This window comes from Ascaphus truei, chromosome 13, assembly GCF_040206685.1.
Source record: "Ascaphus truei isolate aAscTru1 chromosome 13, aAscTru1.hap1, whole genome shotgun sequence".
In the NCBI taxonomy this organism is placed as follows: domain Eukaryota; kingdom Metazoa; phylum Chordata; class Amphibia; order Anura; family Ascaphidae; genus Ascaphus; species Ascaphus truei.
In genome coordinates this window covers 23,443,154-23,468,262 of record NC_134495.1, presented here as the reverse complement: position 1 = coordinate 23,468,262, position 25,109 = coordinate 23,443,154, and the positions used below count along the sequence as shown (strand labels likewise).

At 48.5% G+C, this 25,109-nt stretch overlaps 1 protein-coding gene across 1 annotated transcript; it reads right to left on the bottom strand.

Moving 5' to 3' along the window:
• Positions 1-21,124: 21,124 nt before the first annotated feature.
• On the bottom strand, positions 21,125-22,101 carry LOC142464526 (olfactory receptor 226-like). Its single transcript, XM_075567905.1, has one exon. It carries the CDS (start codon positions 22,099-22,101, stop codon positions 21,178-21,180), a length of 924 nt encoding a protein of 307 aa, XP_075424020.1. The 3' UTR covers positions 21,125-21,177.
• Between the last annotated feature and the right edge of the window lie 3,008 nt (positions 22,102-25,109).

Genomic DNA, 25,109 nt, shown 5'->3' with positions numbered 1-25,109 from the left:
CTGATCTTTGATTCGTTCTATGAGGTCCTCATAACTGGGAGGGTTCTCTGTAGAGAGGTTGCAGCAGATGCGGGCCACTAGGGGATGGTTGACGGAAACTCCTGCAGGAATTGTTGGGTCCTGTAGATGTCCAGGTCCGGCATCCGGATGATCCCTTTTTGGAGCAGGTTCCACAGGGCTAGCTGCAACCGCTGGAGGCACTCAGACAATTCCTCATTTTCTTTCTGTTTGAGGGCATGGAAATGGGCCAATAGAGCTACTGGGTCGTCCTTTTTGCCATAAGTCTGGGTCAAGGCTCGTATCAGATCTTGAGCCTCCGCGTTGGTGTGCCATTCATTATATAATCGCATGATGTTGGCGGCCGGGGGCCGCAGGCACTCGACTATCCGTTACCTTTTTATTGTGTTGGAGCACATCCACCCGGGCAGTACTTGTTCCGCATAGTCACGCCATTCGTCGAACGTGTTTTCACCCAGTGGTGTTGGTCGTACCCCGGAGAAGGTTTTTAGTCAGCGGTACTGGTGACTGTGAGCAAACTGCGTTATGGCTTCTACCAGTTGAGGTAGAGGTACTTTCCCGGCGGATCCATTAGTCGGCAGACTACTGTGATATTCGGGTCTCGGGCTAAGGGCCTGCGCAAGACTACTCTCACCCCGACTGGGGGAAGCTGGCGGCCGGTGAGTTTCGGCCTTATGGAGGTCTTAAGCATAGTACTGGAAGTAATGGCCACCTGGGGTATGGGTGAACTTGCAACCGAAGTGCTGCCCCTCCAAGGTGGGCAAGGGGTACGTATGAGTTCAGCCTGATAGGGTGTGCCCACAGGAAGTCCCGGGGTAGATGTCTCAGGTATGGCGGGTAGGGCAGGGTAAATCACTGGACAGCCCGTGGACGGGCTTCTGGTAAATACAGGGCTCTTGGGGCGCCTTCATCACATAGGTCATGACTGGCGGCTGCTAGGACTATACTCCACCGGTGTGTAGTGTCATACTTGTTACCTAAGATCCGTGCGTTGGCTAGGCCGGGAGTTGGTAGAGATGCTTGCAGATCTCATGCGTGGGCGTATTGGCGGGAATGTCTCCCACGGCGAGCACATGGCGTGGACTCTCATGAACCCCAAGGCCCAGTCACGGACCTCTAGTTTGGTCGGTACAAACATGTTCTCTTTAATTTGGTACTAAGATTCGCGGGCACCCCAGGTCTGAATCTCAGCAACGCCTCTAAATGTAGCCCCCTTTCCTCTGTCAGGGCAACTACGTGTGCTGCTAATAAATGCGCGGCAAACAGGAGGCCTCATCCTCCACTATTGGGAGCCGGGGTTGTGTATATCAATATCTACTAACAGCGCCTCCACCTGAGAGGGACCCTTACGCAGTAGGATGGCCCCTCCCCAGACAATATGTGCAGTAATGACACACAGGTTATAGGCAACAGTATTTACTGAACAATGCTTATAAACATAACAACAAAACATACAGTATATCGGATACCGACCCGCGGAATATCCCCACAGTACTTGGGTGCAGGGGCACCAGTGTCCCAGTGTCCAGGCTTTAATAGCCACACCCACCCCACGTGTGTAGCAGCGCTGCCACAAGACGTGTTGGTGCACTTGTAGTGATACCTTCTTGGGGCTCCAGCACCCGGATGCCGCTGGGTAATAACAGGCAACCGATCCATCTGTTCCACCGAAGATCCGCCTCGATGTGGGGAGGCCTCCAGCCGGAGCGTCCCACCTTAAGATAGTCTCTGAGTGTATGACCTGGTTTGGTCACAGATGTAGGCCGCGCACACCGCGTGGGTTCGTCACCGCTGGGCTAGCTAACACTAGTGTACTAAGGGAAGTGTCCCTGCCTTGGGGCCTGCCCTTCAACACACAAACTAGTGGGGAGGGGTCTAGCTGGGACCTAAGGGGGGTGTTCTGGCCTAATCCAGCTGAGCACTGCTCCCTGTACCTTACCTATCCCCTGCTGTCCTGCTTCCAACTGGCATGGCTTCCCTAGAGCGCCAAATGTAACTACTTCGTGCTTCAGAGAATCCTGCAGCCCTATTGGCTAGAGTCCCCCATGTGGTCTTTGCCCCAGGGGCTGCTGGGGCTTGTAGTTCCCCTTGTGGCACTAATTCCTGATGGCCGTTGCTATACTCACACTACTGTTATAACGGCGCACTGCGGCAGAATTCGCCGCGAGTCTCCGGCGACCCGCTCGCCCGGCATCAACCTCCCTGCACTGGTGGTAAGAGGAGGGGGAACGCAGCTGAACTGGGGGACCAGAGGGGACATGGTTACATATATATACAGTATGTGTGTGTGTGTGTGTGTGTGTGTGTGTGTGTGCGTGCGTGCGTGTGTATGTATATATATATATATATATATATATATATATATATATATATATATATATATATCTTATACTATATTAGTGAAAGCACTGTATGTTTGCCTGCCTGGATGTCCGGTGTCCCTAGGGGCAATCTCATTGGTCCCTTGGCCCGCCCGCCCCCGCACACCTCTCATTGGCCTCACACACTCACACCACCCCCTTGGCCCGCCCCCCACACCTCTCATTGACCTGAGGCGGAGTGACGGGCCAAAGGTCCAAAAAAAAAAAAAAAAACACACACACACACACACACCTCTCTCCCCCCTCCCCGCTCCAAATCACCTCTCCCCCCTCCCCAGCGGCATCACCTCTCCCCCTCCCCAGCGGCATCACCTCTCCCCCTCCCCAGCGGCATCACCTCTCCCCCTCCCCAGCGGCATCACCTCTCCCCCTCCCCAGTGGCATCACCTCTCCCCCTCCCCGCTCCAAATCACCTCTCCCCGCTCCAAATCACCTCTCCCCCCTCCCCGCTCCAAATCACCTCTCCCCCCTCCCCGCTCCAAATCACCTCTCCCCCTCCCTGCTCCAAATCACCTCTCCCCCCTCCCCGCTCCAAATCACCTCTCCCCCTCCCCGCTCCAAATCACCTCTCCCCCTCCCCAGCGGCATCACCTCTCCCCCTCCCCAGCGGCGCTCAAACTCAACTCTCCCCCTCCCCGCTCCAAATCACCTCTCCCCGCTCCAAATCACCTCTCCCCCCTCCCCGCTCCAAATCACCTCTCCCCCCTCCCCGCTCCAAATCACCTCTCCCCCTCCCCGCTCCAAATCACCTCTCCCCCTCCCCAGCGGCATCACCTCTCCCCCTCCCCAGCGGCGCTCAAACTCAACTCTCCCCCTCCCCGCTCCAAATCACCTCTCCCCGCTCCAAATCACCTCTCCCCCCTCCCCGCTCCAAATCACCTCTCCCCCTCCCCGCTCCAAATCACCTCTCCCCCTCCCCGCTCCAAATCACCTCTCCCCCCTCCCCGCTCCAAATCACCTCTCCCCCCTCCCCGCTCCAAATCACCTCTCCCCCTCCCCGCTCCAAATCACCTCTCCCCCCTCCCCGCTCCAAATCACCTCTCCCCCTCCCCGCTCCAAATCACCTCTCCCCCTCCCCAGCGGCATCACCTCTCCCCCTCCCCAGTCAGACGATGGCGGCACCCGGAAGTACAGGTAGGTGTCGCTCCCCCACCTCCGGCGCCAAACGGAACTGAGAAAGGGCGCATCAACTGAGACGTGTGTGTGTGTGTGTGTGTGTGTGTCTCACTGTCCACTGCCCCCCCCTCCTGTCCACTGCCCCCCACTCCTGTCCACTGCCCCCCCCCTGTCCACTGCCCCCCCCCTCCTGTCCACTGCCCCCCCTCCTGTCCACTGCCCCCCCTCCTGTCCACTGCCCCCCCTCCTGTCCACTGCCCCCCCCTCCTGTCCACTGCCCCCCCTCCTGTCCACTGCCCCCCCCCCTCCTTTCCACTGCCCCCCCTCCTGTCCACTGCCCCCCCCTCCTGTCGACTGCCCCCCCCTCCTGTCCACTGCCCCCCCTCCTGTCCACTGCCCCCCCCTCCTGTCCACTGCCCCCCCTCCTGTCCACTGCCCCCCCCCTCCTGTCCACCGTCCCCCCTTCCTGTCCACCACCCCCCTCCTGTCCACCGCCCCCCCCTCCTGTCCACCTCCCCCCCTCCTGTCCACCTCCCCCCCTCCTGTCCACCTCCCCCCCCTCTCCTGTCCACTGCCCCCCCTCCTGTCCACTGCCCCCCCTTCCTGTCCACTGCCCCCTCCTGTCCACCTCCCCCCCTCCCCTCCTCCCCCTCTCCTGTCCACTGCCGTCCCTCCTGTCCACTGTCCCCCCCTCCTGTCTACTGTCCGTCCCCCCCTCCTGCCCCCCCCTCCTGTCCACTGTCCGTCACTCCTGTCCACTGTCCCCCCATCCTGTCCACTGTCCGTCCCCCCCCTCCTGTCCACTGTCCGTCCCCACACCCTCCTGTCCACTGTTCATCCCCCCCCCTCCTGTCCACTGTTCGTCCCTCCACGGGCAACGCCAGGTGTCTCTCCCCCTCGCCGCTACAACTCACCTCTCTCCCTCCCCGCCGCCGCTCCAACTGGAACAGATGGCGGCGCCCGGAAGGACCCCCTTCCTCCCTCGCGGCGCCCAGTGAGAAGATGGAGGCGCCCGTAACTACAGGTAGGTGTCGCGTGTGTCGCTCCCCCACTCCCCCCCACTTCTCCCCCCCCTCAACCTACCCCCCACCTCCCAGAGCACGCTCTCTACGGCTCAACATCCCCGAGGAGCAGGAGGAGGGCGGCAGGGACTTAATGCTGCTAGGTGAGGAAATGCACGGGGAGGAATCCATGCCTTTGAGGCGCCCCCCCCCCCTGCCTTTGACGCCCCCCCTGCCTTTGACACCCCCCCCCTGCCTTTGACGCCCCCCCCTGCCTTTGACGCCCCCCCCTGCCTTTGACGCCACCCCCCCTGCCTTTGACGCCACCCTCCCCTCTCCCTTTGACGCCCCCCCCTCCCTTTGACGCCCCCCCCCTCCCTTTGACGCCCCCCCCTGCCTTTGACGCCCCCCCCTGCCTTTGATGCCCCCCCCCTGCCTTTGACGCCCCCCCCTGCTTTTGACGCCTCCCCTCCCCTGACTCCCCTCCCCGGCGCTCCACTCACATCACCTCCCACACACTGACTGACACACACAACTTACTGACACACACACACGCTGACTGACGCACACACACACTAACTGACGCGCGCACACACACTGACTGACACACACACACACGGACTGACACTGACTCACACACACACACTGGCTCACACACACACACACACACACTAACTGACGCGCGCACACACACACACACACATACACACACACTGACTGACACACACACACCGACTGACACACACACCGACTGACACACACACTGACTGACACACACAGACTGACACACACACACCGACTGACGCGCGCACACTGACTGCCGCACGCGCACACACACCCCCACACACACACACTGACTGACGCACGCGCACACACACTGACTGACTGACGCACGCACGCACACACTGACTGACGCGCACACAAACCCTGACTGACACACACACGCACGCACACACTGACTGAGGCACACACACACGCACACACTGACTGTGTGTGCGTCAGTCAGTCTGTGTGTGTTTGTGTTTCTGCCTCAGACTCACTGACGCGCGCGCAAACACACAGTGACTGACGCACACACGCTACATGAAGCTGTAAAGGAGGGAGGGAGGGGGGGGGACTGGATTGATGTGAATGGGGGACAAACAGAGAGAGGGGGGAGGAGGGAGAGAGGAACGGGAACATTACATCCCGGGCAACGCCGGGTCTCTCAGCTAGTATATATATTGTGACAGAAACCAGGGGTTGGTAATAAACTCCATATACAGGGCTCCCAGGATACTGAACAGTTTCTGTCCTGTCTAAGCTGAACAGGGCAGCCTCGTGGTACAGGCACTCCATTCCACAGTTTGTCTGCTGCCTGTTTTCTGTCACCTGTCATGCTGATTAGAGTTCAGGTATATAAGACCTGTTTCCTGTTTCCTCTGGGCCCCGCCCAAGAGCCTGGAAGGCTGCTGAACTGCAGAGGGGTGAGAAAGCCTCTTTCCCAAATCGCTTCATTCATTCTGTTAGTTTGTCTAAAGACTGCAAAGGTACTTATTTTGTTGGTGGAAGTGGACAAGCCACTTCCAACTCTGAGTCAGGGACATCTAAGTTTAAGTTATCGCTCAGACGAGCAGCTTTTTGTTTGGCTTTGTTTTCTGTTTAAACTGTGGCAGTCTCAGTGCCTGGGACTGAATAAACCAGGCATAGCCTGTTTAAAGGAACAGTACGTGACGTCTCATCATTTAACCTACCCTAAAAGAACGTGTTCTAACAGTCCCGGACAGACGGCGGAGCCCCGGAGTAAGCCGTTTGTCACATATGGTGGAGAATGCGGGCAGAACACTGAAAGGTCTGGGGGTTAAAGAACTTTAAAAAAAAAAAAAAAAAAAAAAAAGAAGGTTTTTTTTTCTCTCTCTCCAAACAAGATGGAAGACGTGGTGAGTGCGCTGGTACGCAATGTCGCTGTCCAGAAAGACGCGAATGAAGCCCAGCAACAGGCGAGTGAAACCCAGCGACAGCTGTTAATAGCCCAGCAAGAGACTAATGCAAACCAGCAAGAGACAAACCGCCTGCTGAGAGAGGAGCAAAAGCGGTTCGCTCAGGGCTTACAGCAGGAACTCGAGATCCTGAGGGGGACTATCAGTAACCTTCCACTGGCAGAGGCAGCCCCAGTTCCGAAAATGACCAGGGCAAGCCACTACCTTCAGAAGATGGGACCCTCAGATGATGTGGAAGCCTATCTTCTCACGTTTGAACGCACGGCACAGAGAGAGGGATGGCCAGAAGCTGAGTGGGCTGGTCTAATCGCACCCTTCCTAAGCGGCGAACCCCAGAAGGCTTACTTTGATCTAGAGCCAGCCGAAGCTAACGTCTATGCAAAATTGAAGTTCGAGATCCTCGCCCGCCTCGGCGTAACCACGGCTGTTCGTGCCCAAAGGTTTCACGCATGGTCCTTCACGATGGATAAAGCCACCCGAAGCCAGATGTATGACCTCATCCACCTCGCCCGGAAGTGGCTACAACCCGAGATCAACTCAGCAAGCCACATCGTGGAACGGTTGGTCATGGACCAGTTCTTGAGGAAACTTCCCTCTGCCTTACGCCGTTGGGTCAGTCGGAGTGACCCCCACAATGCGGATGAGCTTGTGGCCCTTGTAGAAAGGTACAGTGCAGCAGAAGAGCACCCGCAACCCACAGTCGTGGAGCAACCCCACTATCCGAGGTTCCAGGACTCTTCCAGAGACGGTAAAAGGGTACCGGGGTTAAGGGGCGCTGAAGAGCGGCGACCACCTTCACGCCGCTCCAGCAACAGTGGTTCGCACACTAAGGGCAATAGCCAACATGGGGAGCCGGGAAAAGGCTCTAAGTGGGACACAGACTATGTACCTAAATGTGTAAATTGTCATGAGAGGGGCCACACAGCAAAAATCTGCCCACTAAATGATGAGCCCATGCAATGCAACAGCGTGGAACCTTATTCGCTGTTGTCCCAATGTATGGGCCCTAGCCCAGAGGACCCCTTGAATAACCATCTGTGGGCATTTGTAAAGGTTAATGGTAAGAGGGTTCGGGCACTTCTTGACTCTGGGAGTATGGTCACACTAGTGTCCGAATACCTATTGCCCATTAAGAAGAAACAGGTAAACAGTTCACAAAGAGTGGCAATTTGTTGTATACATGGGGATAATCATGAATATTCCACTGTTGATGTTTTTTTTGAAACAGAATTTGGTTCTTTAGATTTCAAGGTGGGTGTTGTACCCAAACTGGCACATGATGTGTTAATAGGGACCGACTTTCCCCATTTTCTAAAAATGTGGTCCCCAGCTCAGAATAGCGCCCAGAGTTCAATAGCAGACCATAACGAAGTGTTAGAAGAAACAAATCCTTTCCCTTTTTCAGAAATGGAGGTTGACGAGGGCCCAAATAAGAAGGGGGAAAAGGAGGAGTGCTGTGAAATTCCCTTCCCCATCACTACTTTGGTAGGGAATACCCCAAATCAAGATGTTGATCAGGCACTTACCACCCCAGTACAGGATAAGACCCTCGCTGACCTAGAGGTCAGTCCTGGGAGTTTTAAGAAGGCCCAGTGGGAGGACCCCACATTAGCGGTAGCAAGGGGAAATATACGGGACCAGAATAGTACTCATGGCCAACCAGATAGGTCACTTGCTTACCCCTACTTCGAGGTAGAGAACGACCTAGTATATCGGGTTGATAAAAGAAAATCAGTTACAACTAAACAATTGTTGGTACCACGGACATTCCGTAACGTAGTATTACACCTCGCACATAGTCATCCATTGGGGGGACACCTAGGGGTGGAAAAGACAAAAGAAAAGGTTCTCCGAAGCTTTTATTGGCCTGGGGTTCTGGCAGAAATTACAAACTATTGTTCCTCATGCCCAGAATGTCAGATCACCGCCCCGTTCAAAGCATACCGCAGCCCATTGGTACCCCTTCCCATAATAGAGGTACCATTTGACCGGATTGCTATGGATCTAGTAGGACCCCTAATAAAGTCTGCTAGGGGACATCAGCATATATTGGTAATATTAGATTATGCTACCCGATATCCGGAGGCAGTTCCCCTACGTAGCACCTCTGCTAAAAACATAGCAAAAGAGTTAGTACTTCTGTTTTCCCGGGTCGGAATTCCTAAAGAGATCTTATCTGACCAGGGAACACCATTTATGTCCCAAGTAACAAAAGAGCTATGTAAACTCCTAAAAATCAAGCATCTCAGAACCTCAGTCTATCATCCACAAACAGATGGTTTAGTGGAAAGGTTCAATAAAACCTTAAAGAGCATGTTACGCCGGGCGGTCGATAAGGATGGGAAAAACTGGGACTGTTTGTTACCATACCTGTTATTTGCCATTAGGGAAGTTCCCCAGTCATCCACAGGCTTCTCCCCGTTTGAACTATTGTATGGCCGACATCCAAGGGGCTTACTGGATATAGCCAAAGAAACTTGGGAACACGAGGTTACCCCTTACAGAAGTGTAATAGAGCATGTTGCCCAAATGCAGGACCGCATTGCTGCAGTCCTACCCATAGTGAGGGAACACATGGAGAAAGCTCAAGAAGCACAAAGGAATACGTATAATAAGGGTGCTAGGGTCAGAATTTTTTTTTCCAGGTGATAGGGTACTAGTTCTGGTTCCCACCGTGGAGAGTAAATTCCTTGCTAAATGGCATGGGCCATATGAGGTCTTGGAAAGAGTGGGAGAAGTAAATTATAGGGTAAGGCAGCCAGGTAGGAGGAAACCTGAGCAAATTTACCATATAAACCTACTCAAGCCCTGGAAAGATAGAGAGGTCTTGTTAACCCTAGTACCCCCAGGTCCGTCAGAGAATCAAGAAACTGACCCAGAGGTTAGCATAGCTGAAACACTGTCCGTGCATCAGAAACGAGAGGTCCAGAGTTTAGTGAGAAGGAACAAAGAAATCTTCTCTACACAGCCAGGTAAAACTAACGTAATTAAACATGACATAGTCTCTGAACCGGGGGTCCGAGTTAACCTTAAACCGTACCGAATCCCAGAGGCCAAGAGAGAGGCTATAAGTTTAGAGGTTAAAAAAATGCTAAAACTAGGCGTAATTGAGGAATCCCAAAGTGGGTGGAACAGCCCTATAGTTTTAGTCCCAAAGCCAGACGGTACAACAAGGTTTTGTAATGACTACCGGAAACTAAACGCGGTGTCAAAATTTGATACTTATCCTATGCCCAGGGTGGATGAACTTGTAGAGAGACTGGGCAAAGCCCGATATCTCACAACCCTAGACCTAACAAAAGGGTACTGGCAGGTTCCCCTCACAGAAAGGGCAAAAGAAAAAACAGCCTTCTCAACCCCAGACGGCCTCTTTCAATATAAGGTGCTGCCTTTTGGCTTACATGGAGCTCCCGCCACATTCCAAAGAATGATGGATAAAATTTTAAAACCACATGTTCGGTACGCTGCCGCCTACCTGGATGATGTGGTAATCCATAGTGAAGATTGGCAGTCCCACCTTCCAAAGGTCCAAGCTGTGCTCGACGCAGTTCGGTCTGCTGGACTAACTGCTAACCCCGCTAAATGCACTATTGGTCTGGAGGAGGCCAAGTATCTGGGGTATTCTATTGGTAGAGGGTTACTCAAACCACAAACACTCAAAGTAGAGGCGATACAAAATTGGCCAAGGCCAGTCACAAAAAAACAAGTAAGGACCTTTTTGGGGTTAATTGGCTACTATAGGAGGTTTATTCCCAATTTTGCAACTAAGGCAACCCCACTAACCGACCTCACAAAAGCAAGAGGACCGCTAATGGTAAAGTGGTCCCCCGAAGCCGAACAGGCCTTTAGAAGCCTGAAAGAAGCTCTCTGTGCCCAACCAGTGTTGGTCACACCTGACTTCTCCAAAGAGTTCGTAGTCCAAACCGACGCATCTGAGGTAGGGCTGGGGGCGGTACTCTCCCAGGAGTCTCAAGGGGAGGAGCACCCCATCCTTTATTTAAGTAGGAAACTAAATCCCCAGGAGAAAAATTACTCCATAGTCGAGAAAGAGTGTCTCGCAATAAAGTGGGCTGTAGAGACACTCAAGTATTATCTGTTGGGGAGAAAGTTCCGATTGGTCACAGATCATGCACCCCTTACCTGGATGTGTCAAAATAGGGAGAAGAACGCTAGGGTGACCAGGTGGTTCCTAAGCCTACAGCCCTTTAAATTTTCTGTGGAACACAGGTCGGGGCACAAACATGGCAATGCCGACGGGTTGTCAAGGATGCACTCCCTAATATCCATGGTCGCTCACCCCTCGAGGTCTGAGCTGGGGGGGAGGATATGTGACAGAAACCAGGGGTTGGTAATAAACTCCATATACAGGGCTCCCAGGATACTGAACAGTTTCTGTCCTGTCTAAGCTGAACAGGGCAGCCTCGTGGTACAGGCACTCCATTCCACAGTTTGTCTGCTGCCTGTTTTCTGTCACCTGTCATGCTGATTAGAGTTCAGGTATATAAGACCTGTTTCCTGTTTCCTCTGGGCCCCGCCCAAGAGCCTGGAAGGCTGCTGAACTGCAGAGGGGTGAGAAAGCCTCTTTCCCAAATCGCTTCATTCATTCTGTTAGTTTGTCTAAAGACTGCAAAGGTACTTATTTTGTTGGTGGAAGTGGACAAGCCACTTCCAACTCTGAGTCAGGGACATCTAAGTTTAAGTTATCGCTCAGACGAGCAGCTTTTTGTTTGGCTTTGTTTTCTGTTTAAACTGTGGCAGTCTCAGTGCCTGGGACTGAATAAACCAGGCATAGCCTGTTTAAAGGAACAGTACGTGACGTCTCATCATTTAACCTACCCTAAAAGACCGTGTTCTAACAGTCCCGGACAGACGGCGGAGCCCCGGAGTAAGCCGTTTGTCACAATATATACAGTGGTCGACAAATCACCAAAAAATCTACTCGCCGAACAAAAAAATCTACTCGCCACCTAGTACCACACGTGTGCTGCTTGGGCCAATAGGAGATCGCCACGATGTTAAATCCACTCGCCCGGGGCGAGCAAATGTATAGGTTTGTCAAACACTGTATATATATATATATATAGGGAACCATGTTAAAAATGGTTATTGAGGCAAAAAGTGACACTGTGTGCTCATTTGCATGTCATTTCCCAGAATCCCTTGCTGCAGTGGAAGTGCTGTATGCTGGGTGATAATGGGGAAAGGCGGGGTTGCAGACCTGCCTAAGACATGCAGATGAGCATACAGCTATATTTGCATATATATATATATATATATATATATATATATATATATATATATATATATATAAACTTCAGTATCAGGTGGTACCTTTTTTATTTGGACTAACAATTTATGTCATAGGACAAGCTTTTGAGAGTATAAAATATAGGGAGGAAGTGTGTGTGTGTGTGTGTGTGTGTGTGTGTGTGTGTGTGTGTGTGTGTGTGTGTGTCTATATAGGGTTGAGGATTGGAAGTGTGTGTGTATGTGTGTATGTGCCTGTATAGGGGGGAGGAATTGTGTGTGTGTATAGGGGGAAGGAATTGTGTGTGTGTATATGGGGGGGCATTGTGTGTGTTTGTACAGTATATAGGGGGAATTGTGTGTGTGTTTGGGGGGCAGGGGAGAATTGTGTATGTGCGTGGGGGGGATTATTTGTGTGCTTGTGTGGAATTGAGGGAGGAGCGGGGTTGTGTGAGGGAGGGATTAGGTGGGGGAGAGAGGAAGGAAGAGTATGAAACGGAGTTAGACACAGGGGGGAGAGGAGGACAGTAAAGGTGGGGGGAAGTGTGAGGATGGGAGGGGGGCCTGTGAGTGGGTGGGAGCAAGCGGTGGGAGAGAGGGGGGGTTGCTTGCAAGGTCACTCACATGGGACCCCGGTGGAAACAAAATTATTTTATTTCTTTGTTTAGGGGCCTGTAAGAGACATGTACAGAGGTGCAACCAGGGAGACAGATTTGGGGAAATTAAACCATGGCTTTTATTCAGCCCATAGCTTTAAACAATGCAGGAAACACAAAATAAATAAACACCCTATCCCTTTATAAGAGCTTACTCACTTTCGCTGTCCCTATCTGCAGGGCTGGGAGGATAAGCCTCTTTCCAACCTATAACCTAAAAGTCCAAAGAGGTACCTGTAAGCAGGAGGCCCTTTATCTCTGGGTCTGGGTTGGTGTCTGTTGAGGGGCCAGGGTCCGCTATGTCCTTGAATAAGGCCTGGATCCTGGTGTCTTGATGTTAGTACACAGTCCTTCTGTGTGCTCAAGAGATCTCTCACCTGCAGTTTCCAGCAGAAGGCTTTCCTACATGTCTGATTAGCCAGGTGGAGACTGGTTAATTGTCTTGAGCTGCAATTATGAAACCCAGTGACTTGGAAAGGCGCTTAACAACTATAAATGTGAGCAAAGAATATAAAAGTTCGTGAAACTGAAAAATTCTCTCAACCTTCCAGGGAATATGCACTGATTCCCTTACAACAGTTTAGGATCCAGGGCAGGAAGGGAGCAGTATCCTCAGGAACACCCAGAAAAAAATACAAAAATAATCATAGTGCAATATGAAAAATAAATATAAGTCAAACTATGAAACTTGGCTCTTGTGGATAACCTACTTACGAAATGTAAGATTCAAAAAAGCGGGTTTGTTTTAGAGATGGGTCTTTGAGCACCTCAGCTTGGGACCGCAACATACAACAGCATACATCAATAGGGCTGGTGTCAGGCAGGGTGGTGTTTCCACATCGGCAGCAGCTCCCAATCAGTCATATGCAATCATACAAAGATAATGGCGACAATAGTGTTTTACCAGATAACACCAAATTTATCATGGGAACGTGCAAGAAATGTACTCACAGTGTATTGAATGAGCACATTCACATAAGGGTATCTTTAGGCAGTGGAGTGGAGAGGAGGACTTTTTTCAACTACCGAGCCGTTAATCTATTGCCTAAAGATACCCTTATGTGAATGTGCTCATTCAATACACTGTGAGTACATTTCTTGCACGTTCCCATGATAAATTTGGTGTTATCTGGTAAAACACTATTGTCTCCATTATCTTTGTATGATTGCATATGACTGATTGGGAGCTGCTGCCGATGTGGAAACACCACCCTGCCTGATACCAGCCCTATTGATGTATGCTGTTGTATGTTGCGGTCCCAAGCTGAGGTGCTCAAAGACCCATCTCTAAAACAAACCCGCTTTTTTGAATCTTACATTTCGTAAGTAGGTTATCCACAAGAGCCAAGTTTCATAGTTTGACTTATATTTATTTTTCATATTGCACTATGATTATTTTTGTATTTTTTTCTGGGTGTTCCTGAGGATACTGCTCCCTTCCTGCCCTGGATCCTTGAGCTGCAATTAACCAGCTCCCTGCTGGATTCCTCAGACCAATACAGGCTTTCTATTGAAGCCTTCTTTGGCAGGGTTAAGTCCCTGTTGCAGTGCCCTTTCAAAAATGTGTTGGGGGCCCAAAAAAATTAATTACGCCCCGGCTGAAGAACCAACCAAGCTTCCCAAGCTATTTCCCTTCCATATCGCTCTCTTTGGACTCTTGCCCTACAATGTGACTCATGCATTGTTCTAGTTCTTACCAGTTCTAGGCCTGAACCTGACTCCTCTATGCGCCCCAAAAGGTCTACGAGGAGACCTGTGGGAAGGAATCAGGACATTTGAGGTGATTGAGGGATGTGGGCAAGGGGCTTTGTTGGCCAAGGTGGACATGGAGTATCTATTAGATTGCTATCTATACACCCAGGGTGCTTCCACTTGTAAGTTTGATGGGGATTACTTTGTGAACTTATGCATTCCCATGGGCTGCTCTAGTTCCTCTTCTTATTTGGAAACATTCAGCCGGTTTCTGGAATGGGTGGTGAAGGCCGAGACAGGCAGTCAAGGAATTTGTCACTATCTAGACGATTTCTTGTTTGTAGGCCCAGCGGCATGTTTCCAGGGAATAGCAAGAAGGATTGAGGTCCCATTTGCTGAGAATAAGACAATGGGCCCTATCTAGGTGCTTTGCTTCCTGGGGGTAGAAATAGATACTGTCAACAAGCAGTTTCAGCTCCCCGAGAAAAAGTTAATGGCACTGTGGGAGTTGGTGGGGTCCTCTTTGTTTGCAAAAAAAGTCACTCTGAAGCAGTTACCAGTCATTATTCGGTCATCTAGCCTTTGCAGGAAGGGTCATGCCCATGGGACATGGGTATTTTGCAGACACTTGGTGACTTCTTTCAGGGAAGAAAGGAGGCCCCATCATTTCATCAGACTGTCTAGGGCAGTGTTTTTCAACCAGGGTTCCTAAGAATCCTTGGGTTCCCCGGGCATCCCTAAAGAAGGACAATGTTATTATAATAATCTCAATGAAGCGTTGACAGACGAATACACGTGACTTCTCAAAAAAGGTCACAAAAAAACTCTTACATTGTGGTGTCCAAACTATGTAGGCTATTGCCAGATAATCTTCTTTATGGTTAAAAGACAATTAGAGTAGAAACAATTATTTAATTAGAACAGACAACAAAATATAGAACAAAAAACAAAATGGCAGCTGACAAGCAACTTGCTTTAATTAAAATCACTGATCCCAATTCCACCTAGAGATAAAATTAGTTTAGGGAAGTCCCAATAAGTACAGATTGATAACGTTGAGCCTCTACTTAGCTGCACAATGTCCAACAAATTAGTTGTTTGGAGAAATGTTTGAGAGGGGAAGAAGCTGGATCCTCGCCTGCTCCCCTGTGCAGTCTTTCATCCAGAAGTCACACGGACCGTGTGAGGTAATGAGTATCAGGCTCCCTCTGCATTCCTCAATTTAAAGGACACACAATCTCATACATATCAGCAGTACAGGGAGGGAGGTGGAGGCAATTTTATCTCACCACCCTCCGTTGGTAGTCAGTCCAGGTCAGTAAGAGCTATGAAATAGAAGCTCAGAGGAAGCTCTCCTCCAGGCGTTATCTATTGTTTAGTGGGCATCAGGAGTTCGGAGAGAGACTTCTGACTGCTTGTCTCCACTACAGACAGAACACGCATAGAAGCTGGTAAACGGAGGCTGCTCAGGTTCAAAAGTCCAATCGCATTTCAACAGGAACTGGCTTGCCACTGATGAAGCCAAGTACAGTTCGAAGAGCAAACGTTGGGGTTCTTGATCCGCTGTTACAAGTCGCATCAGAAGCAACGGGGTAAATGGGTTTCTCTGGGAAGACTGGTTGGGTCCTGTATTTGCCCTGTTGAAACGAGGGAGTTTTTGGCAGTCAGACATCCCCCCCCCCAGCTCGGCCCATTGGTCATTCATCTTAACAGGGAGCCGTTTACTCGTTTCAAGTTTACACAGGTTTTTAAGGTGTGTGTGAAGAAAGTGGGGCTGGAGGCGTCACAATTTCTGACCTATTCCTTCAGGATTCGGGCTGGCTATGGAGTCTAAGTGTCTCTCTAAACTCCTGATGCCCACTAACCAATAGACAACACCTGGATTACTTGGAGAGCTTCCTCTGATCTTCTATTTCATAGGGTTAGGAGGTGATCCACAGGATTGGGAGAAGAGAGTCATCTAATTTCCTTTCTTATGTTCATTTATAGGTTAGTTGGGGGGTATAGGGGTTTTATTATTTGGATTGTTATGTTTCTATTTCCCGTAGGTGCCACCCGGTGGAAGCGTGGATCTGCTGGGATTCCTATGTGCATTGGGTGGGTATGCGTGCAGAGCATCTGCCCTATGGCAGGCAATTGGGATTCCCCCAGCACCAGGCGCAGTTGAGGGACCTCCGTGGTATGAGATGGTCCGAGGTTTTACCAGAAGTACTGACTTGAAGTCAATCGTTTAGGAGGCCAAGCATCTTCCTTGTGCATTCGGGGACGACCGACCTGGGCTGCATATGGATGATCACGAACTCAGGGGAAGGCTGGGGAGGGGGAAGGAAAGGAATATACCCTCGCAACTGCTGGAAGATAAATCTGTGGTGCTACAATCAGGGGTGGATATTAAACTAATACTTGTAGAGAAAAAGAACCCCAGCGGAGAGCACTCAACAGTGCACAAAAACAGTGAAGGAGATAGTGTAGGATGCAATGTGTATACTGAGTAAATTAAAATATCATTTATTGGAGTCTTAACTCAATTAAAATAAAGCGGACACTAAGTACCAGGGTGATATGTGCTAGTAGGCCAAAAAAGCGCAGCGAAAATAAAAGGCACCAGACTCGTGTGTTAAGTGTTAGCTCTACCCTTGATCATATATGCAGGGTAAAGTCAGGTGTTATGAACAGCCACAGGTATCTGCGTAATAAGTGTATAGATAACAGATAGAGCCCCTATCTACTTAGTTACATGAACCAAGTTAGTATATACCACAGTGGGTTAGTGTAGGGATGAGCAGATCACTGCTTAAGTCCCTGAGTGGTGCTTCTTGTGTCAAGACGCCATAGTTGTATAATGTCACACACACTCGCTATAGACTCCCCCCACGTCAGTCTCCTGGGGGGGAGGGGGGGGGGGATAGTATATATTAATGGCAGAAAAAGGATTGCTGCAGACCTGTGAATAGAAAAAATGTAGATCACAAGTAGTGTCTACTAACACTTGAAAAAATAAAAAACAACACGAGGTACTGGTAGTATAAAAATGGCAGCAACCGCGACCAAATTGTATCAAACATACACACTTCTGCTGATGCCTGGTGTGTCACAGGTCTCCGCGGTTTCTGCCTATTCTAGTCAATATCGAGCTAATAGAAGATTATCCAAGGATAGCAGCGGAGCACAGCTGAACGACGGGATCAACACCAGCAATGAGAGGGTTAAAATTCTTCTTTATTGAAACATGGTGCAGTGGGGGAGACAGCAAAAAACTCTAACGCGTTTCAGGCTATGCAGCCCTCTTTGAAAAAGGGCTGCATAGCCTGAAACGCGTTAGAGTTTTTTGCTGTCTCCCCCACTGCACCATGTTTCAATAAAGAAGAATTTTAACCCTCTCATTGCTGGTGTTGATCCCGTCGTTCAGCTGTGCTCCGCTGCTATCCTTGGATAATCTTCTATACACTTACCTACTCAGCGTGATGCACGCACACAATGGATCAAGGTTCCATAAGAGTTTGATTCTCCCCATTCATGGATTCAGGGGAGTTGCTGACCAGTAACAGTGCCGCAGGTAAGAGAGATTTTTTCTAGTCTGATGAGGTGCTTTTCTAGCATTATACATGTGTCCTCATCAAAGACAGATTAATCTTTTATATCACTCCCTGCTTTATGATGCACTTGGTCCAATACTCTTTATTACTTTATTAACCTTGTCCTAACCTGTTCATTTACATTTTTGAGCAACCATTGCCATTGTACCCCATTCCGCTGAAGCACTGTTTCTAAGGAAACCTTTCCTTTACCTATCAATATCGAGCTAATGCTCACATGTAACTCTCGTCATTATGTCAAGGGGGCGGGACCAACGCTCGTGATCGGAGCGTGTCCTGACCCAGAGTAACACTCTCTTACAGAGAGTTACATGTGAGCATTAGCTCGATATTGACTAGAATAGGCAGAAACCGCGGAGACCTGTGACACACCAGGCATCAGCAGAAGTGTGTATGTTTGATACAATTTGGTCGCGGTTGCTGCCATTTTTATACTACCAGTACCTCGTGTTGTTTTTTATTTTTTCAAGTGTTAGTAGACACTACTTGTGATCTACATTTTTTCTATTCACAGGTCTGCAGCAATCCTTTTTCTGCCATTAATATATACTATCCCCCCCCCCTCCCCCCCAGGAGACTGACGTGGGGGGAGTCTATAGCGAGTGTGTGTGACATTATACAACTATGGCGTCTTGACACAAGAAGCACCACTCAGGGACTTAAGCAGTGATCTGCTCATCCCTACACTAACCCACTGTGGTATATACTAACTTGGTTCATGTAACTAAGTAGATAGGGGCTCTATCTGTTATCTATACACTTATTACGCAGATACCTGTGGCTGTTCATAACACCTGACTTTACCCTGCATATATGATCAAGGGTAGAGCTAACACTTAACACACGAGTCTGGTGCCTTTTATTTTCGCTGCGCTTTTTTGGCCTACTAGCACATATCACCCTGGTACTTAGTGTCCGCTTTATTTTAATTGAGTTAAGACTCCAATAAATGATATTTTAATTTACTCAGTATACACATTGCATCCTACACTATCTCCTTCACTGTTTTTGTGCACTGTTGAGTGCTCTCCGCTGGGGTTCTTTTTCTCTACAAGTATTAGTTGCATATGGATGATGCATGATATGCAGAGGGATTTGGCCTGTCTGGCAGCAGTGCTCCAGGACAGCTGATGGTATGGTCGGAGTTGGTCCCTCAGAGCGTATAGCGGCATGCTAGGTGCAGCGAGGCCTAAAAAAATGTAGGTGAAAAATAAAGGGGTTTCTGAATTCATTAGGGAAACGGGGAATGTCCATCAGGCATGTGAACTTGGAGTGGGCCTGTGAGGGGTTATATAGGGTGAATGTGGTCCATCTGTCTGATGTAGGTTTGTACATTTTTAATTTACAGCTCCAAGATGGGCTAGAATGTGCTTTGGAGTGGTGGGGGCATTGAGGCCAAATTTAGGATTAAAATGTCTTCTTCTGTGACAGGGTTATGGTGGGTGGTCAGGCTGATATGAAAACTCATTGTTAGCTTGGTTCGATGTCAGCCGTAAGAACATCGGAAGGGCTCTGGGTTTTGCTGGGTCGGCTTGCCTGAAAAGTTCCTCCCCGCTCTTCCAATGGACACCCGGCGAGGGGTGATTGCATTGCCCCTGGCTTGGTTGGCAGGTGGCGGTAAGGTGGGAGTCATGTATCCAGGTTCAGTTCAGCCTAGTCTGGTTTACCCCCCCCTTTTTCCCAGCCCCCATTTATTTGTGTTAATGATAGCTGTGGCCTTTTTCCCTAAAGCATAGTGGTTTGTGATTATTTCAAGGGGGTTGGAGGGATGGTTTTCTTCCTCACAGTCCTTACGAGGTCCAGAGTCAGGTAGGAGTGACATATACACTAAGACAGTGGTTCCCAAACCCAGTCCTCAAGGACCAGTAACAATGCAGGTTTTAAGGATACCCTGGCTTGAGCACAGGTGGTTCAGTCACAATGATTGACCACCTGTGCTAATGAGAGGATTGCCTTAAAACCTGCACTGTTAGTGGTCCTTGATGACTGGAGTTGGGAACCACTGCACTAAGATATTTTGTATCTCTTGTGTGTACATTGCTTCAAGGATTTTTTTTTAATGATGTGTTAGTATAACATATGTTTATTTAAAATGTCTAGACCTCTACTTGTGCTAGCCATGAAATGTCATGAACCTATAAACACTGTTATCGACCAGAACCCCCTGAGGAATGTGTAGAGCAGCATTTCTCAAATGGGGTTCCGCGGAACCCTGGGGTTCCGTAGAGCAGTCCCAGGAGTTCCGCCTACGGACTCACTGTGCTGGCTTTCCCCCTCAACCTTTCCCGAGCACGCCGTCATGGCTTTCCCCCCTCAAACCCACCTCACGAGCCCGCTCTCAGGTAAGGACTGCAGGAGCGCGCTCTAGCAGTACGGCACTTCCGGTGCCTGCTAGGGCGCACACGTGCAGCCCTGCCTCCTGCCTCGCCGCCGCTACCTTCGCCTCTCCCTGCCGCTGCTTCCTTCGCCTCAGCATGTGAGCCTGTGCAGAGCTCCAACAATGTGTTGCACTTACAGTAGCATGGAGATATTCTCATATTAAATAGACAAAGTATACAGTATCCTCCTGACGACATCTGGGTGACTGGAGTGTTCTGCCATATTTGTGTGTTTCCATCCAAACCTTGCACAGCGCAGAAATACATATACAGTCCATGAGCCTATGGTTGCCAGGTGCCCAGTATTGAACCGGGCTGTCCTGTATTTGGACACTCTGTCCAGTACAAAATTAGAGATTAGAGGTAATACTGGACATGCATGTGTCCGGTATTACCTCTCTGGGCATAGTGACTTGACTGGCTTGGGGTGCCGCGGGATTGCTGTTGCTAGGGGGCTTGGCAGCTTCATCCATCCTGATTGGCTGCTGCTGGGTAATGCAGCCAATCAAGAGGAGGTGTCAGGAGCCTGGGGGTGGGGCAAAGGAGAGGAGGAAACAACATGGAGAGGTATGTGTGTGTCAAGTGCGTCGCACCTTTCCCCATTGTGTCCAGTATTTTTGGAGAAGCCACCTGGCAACCCTACATGAGCCAGAAAAGTGAATTTCCTTCGTAGATACAGGGAAACAAGTACAACAGAGATGGGAGGTGTGAATACCACCCACCACTCAGAGAACAGGTCACGGATGAGAAAGATGAGAGTAACCTGGTCTAGGAAAGGAATTAACCCTTAAAAGCCATAGCTCTTCCACTTCATCCACTTCCTGATATCTCAAGCAATTGTATTTCCCTCTTTCCCAGTAAAGTTCTCAATTTAAAATATAAAAATAAAAACCTACTGTAGGATGAGTAATACAGAAGGTGCAATTCTAATGTATAGAGGTTTTTTTTTTATACAGATAACCTAATATACCTGTTTGATCCAATCCGAATGTTCGATGTCTGCAAACAAGAATGAGGCTATTGGTCAAATACGAATGTTCCTAACAAACATGTTGGAGCATTTTAATATCACATTATCTGTATCATGACAACTAAAACATAATGTAGCACACACTATCTACAAAGAGTCTTCTTCAAAGCCTGTTTTACCTCGCTGTTTCTCAGGCAGTAAATCACTGGGTTTAAGAGTGGAGTCATCACAGAATAAAAAATAGTCACCAATTTGTTTCTATCAAAGGGACTGGCCTTTCTTGGCCTTGCGTAGATGAACAGTGTTGTTGCATAAAATATAATAACTACTGTGAGATGGGAAGCACAGGTAGAGAAAGCCTTCCGTCGCCCGTGGGTGCTTGGGATCCTCAAGACAGCTCGAAGGATGCACAGATAGGTGACAATTATCATGACTAGTGGGATCAGGATTACTATCATGGCCAGGATGAAATCCACAAGCTCGGTGAAGGACATGTCCGTACAGGACAAGTTCAGCAGTGGGGAAATATCACAGAAGAAATGATTGATCACATTGGGGCCACAGAACGTCAACCTGGAGATGAAAATGACTTTGATCATGGCAATTGAAAAACCACCGAACCAAGATCCAATGGCCATCTGGAGGCAGAGGGTGTTGCTCATGATGGCTGCATAGCGTAGGGGGATGCAAATGGCAACATACCGGTCAAATGCCATAACTGCCAGAAGTACACATTCAGTGCAGGCCAAAGATATGAAATTGTACAACTGAGTCATGCAGGCCACAAAAGAGATCCGTTTGCTTTGCGTCAGTAAGCTGCCCAGAAGGTTGGGTATAGTGACGGTAACGTACCATATTTCCAAGAAGGACAGGTTTCCCAGGAGATAATACATGGGCTTGTGGAGCTTAGAATGGAGTCTGATTGTTACAATGATGATCATGTTTTCCATAACCGTTAACACGTACGTGACGAGGAACACAGCGAAGAGGACACACTGCAGCTCTGGACGTGTGGGGAACCCGACGAGGATAAATTCAGTGACGTTGTTAACCTGATTCCTTTCCATCTGGGAGCTGGTCTGGAATTGGTGAGACAATAGAAAAAAAAACTACTAAATGGTCATCAAAACAGCACTCTTTCTGACCAATTAAAGTGAAGGTTGTGTTATCCAATGCTCTAAGCTTTGATTAAACAATGGCATTATCAAAACCTGAATAAAAGACTACTGGACCTGGAATCTTCCTTTATCAGGGGCTGTATTTCTGTTGTATATAATATCTTGCAGGACATGTACCCAGATACTGAGCTATCACATATGCCTAAGAGAGCTGGGTATGAGTATTCCACTGGAGGAATGGGAAGCCATTTTTAAAAGCCCAATCTGCACAAATATAAAAGGAAGATGGGTATAAAGACCTACTCCATTGGCTTCTAGTCTCAGCTAGACTCCACAAAACATACTATATATATATAATGTATACCCTGTTCATTTATGTAACTGTATTTGTAACCATGTACTATTTGTTTTACTCTGTGCCCAGGACATACTTGAAAACGAGAGGTAACTCTCAATGTATTACTTCCTGGTAACACCTTTTATAAATAAATAAATAATAAATAATACCCACAGTCTTCCAACAGATGCTGGAGAGGATGTGGTGATTGTGGTACAACGTCCCATATCTTGTGGTCTGGTCCCCAAATTTCCCAAACTTGATCATTGATTTAATTGAAAGTCAAACTAGTTGTGCAGTATCAAGAGATCCATTCAAGGCATTATTTCACAAACAATCATAAGGCATGCCTAAACGGTCCCAAATATTGACCTTACACATATTATCAGCCACCAGAGGGCGCTATCGCAAGCTACTGGAAGCAGATGGAACCGTGTCCTATGACTATGATTTAAAGAGGTTATGGATATTAAAGAGGTTATGTACATTAAAGAGGTTATGTACATTAAAGAGGTTAATCTCATGCAGCATCTTACAAGTTTGCAGAATGAATCTTTGGATAGATTTAGTGGGATTTGGCTTCCCTGGGAAACCTCACAATATGCTACAGCATGGATTTAAATGTAATATAGCCGCTGAGGCTATACCCATTTCTCTGTAACAAATATACTGCCATATCTCAAAATAGCTCTTGACTGTGTTGTATTGTATTATATTGTACTATAATGTATTGTAACTCACTATATTATGATCATGCACTTAAATCACGCTTACTACCAAAAGATGATGTACGTACATTACTAATGAAGATGTATAATTGTCACTTTTTTTTTACCCATCATAACTTATTTAATGTGTGGTTGAAACCTATACAAGAGGGAACCAGGAGCTATGCAACTTGTGACGCCCCAAACAAATTGGGGAGAAAAAAGCTAAAGCACAGGGTAAAGGTATGGGTGCTACAGGCAAAAACCTAGTCAAGGCAGCAATGTATTAAGCATGGAGGGGGCCGTGCACACCAAGGCACGATGCAATCAAATTAATGCAAAAAAGTCACCAACATCCAAAACCCCACCATAATTTATGAGTGGTTGAAACCTATCCCAGCATCACATTGGAAAGCCAGTAGAACCAGCCTCACACTGATGAGACACAAAATGTTGAAAGAGCTGTCTGTGAGTAGGGTTACTGGCACTGCACTTCTTTAAGCTGTGATGAAAAGCTGTGTAATGCGGCAGGCATAAGCTTATAGGGGTGAATGTTAAAATGGATTTGAGGCAAAAGGTGACACTGTGCTCATTTGCATGTCATTTCCCAGAATCCCTTGATGCAGTGGAAGCGCTGTATGCTAGGAGATAATGGGGAAAAGCAGGGTTACAGACCTGTCTGAGACATGTGAATGTGCTCACAAGTGGGATTTTTACAATGACCCCCTTTCCCATCTCCCCATCGCCATTCCTTATTATTTTTTGGACCCTTCCTTACCTCACCCCATCTATCATTTAAAATGTTTTCCAAATAACCAGTTTAAAAAAAAAAAAAAAAAAGGACTGCTGGAATGAGAAATAACAAATGAAATGTACATTACAAGTGAATTTATAAGGATCCTGCCAGCTTGTAAACCCCAAGTACAGATGTAGCAAGACTCACTCTGTCCCCAGCGCTGCGGTCGAAGAAGCCAAAGAAGGGACAAAGACGGGGTCTGCTGCGATCGCTCTGCGCGGGGCGGGGGTCCATGCTTTCAAATGGGACCCCCGACAGCGTCAATCCTCGAGCCGCGTCCAGCGTAGTCGCGTGACCGCAGGTGCCCCGCAGCACCGGAGACAATAAGGTTAACTACATCTGTATTGTGTATCTCACATTTATGGCAAGAGTGATATCTTACCTCCACCCTGACTTCATTTGATGGGTCGTTTATCCCATTTGCTGGCTGTAAAACTGCAGTAACAAATAGCACGGGCATAAGATTTTTCATGGAAAATCTTGTTGAAAGGAAAGAGATTTTCTCTTGTGTAAATATGCAGCAGCTGGGACTGGGAGACTTTGAGCAATACAGATCAGCTGTTTTTAGTGAGGCTGCAATTTATTGGTGCAAAACTGGAGCTCCTTAGGGCTAGTTTACTATCAGCGGAACTCTAGTCCTTAAAAGATGAACACGCCAAGTGAATAGATAAGTTCACCTCTAGCAACCTGTACGGACACTTCGTTAACTAATTTAAAAATTACAAGGGCATTGATTTTGTTGATTCTTGTGGTCCCAATTTGGCTGCCTATCTAATGAAGTGCTGACTATATAATTGTGGCTACAGTATATATATATATATATATATATATAAAAAAAAAAAGATGGACATAGAAAATAACTAAAGCACACATTATCTACAAAGTGTCCTCCCCAAAGCCTGTTCTATCTCAGTGTTTCTCAGGCAATGGGTTTAAAAGTGGAGTCAACGCAGAATAAAAATGAGTCGCCAATTACACATACCAAAGATAAATATACTCTACCTTTAAAATCACTTAGAACAAGGTATTTCAGGTGGCTAAAGCATTGACTAGATCTTCAACCAGGAAATCTGTGTTCAATACCAGATCCATGCAATCCTCACTACTGTATGTTCAT

Coding starts and splice junctions, on each gene's coding strand:
- LOC142464526 (XM_075567905.1), bottom strand. CDS start 22,101: ATGGAAAGGAATCAGGTTAACAACGTCACTGAATTTATCCTCGTCGGG.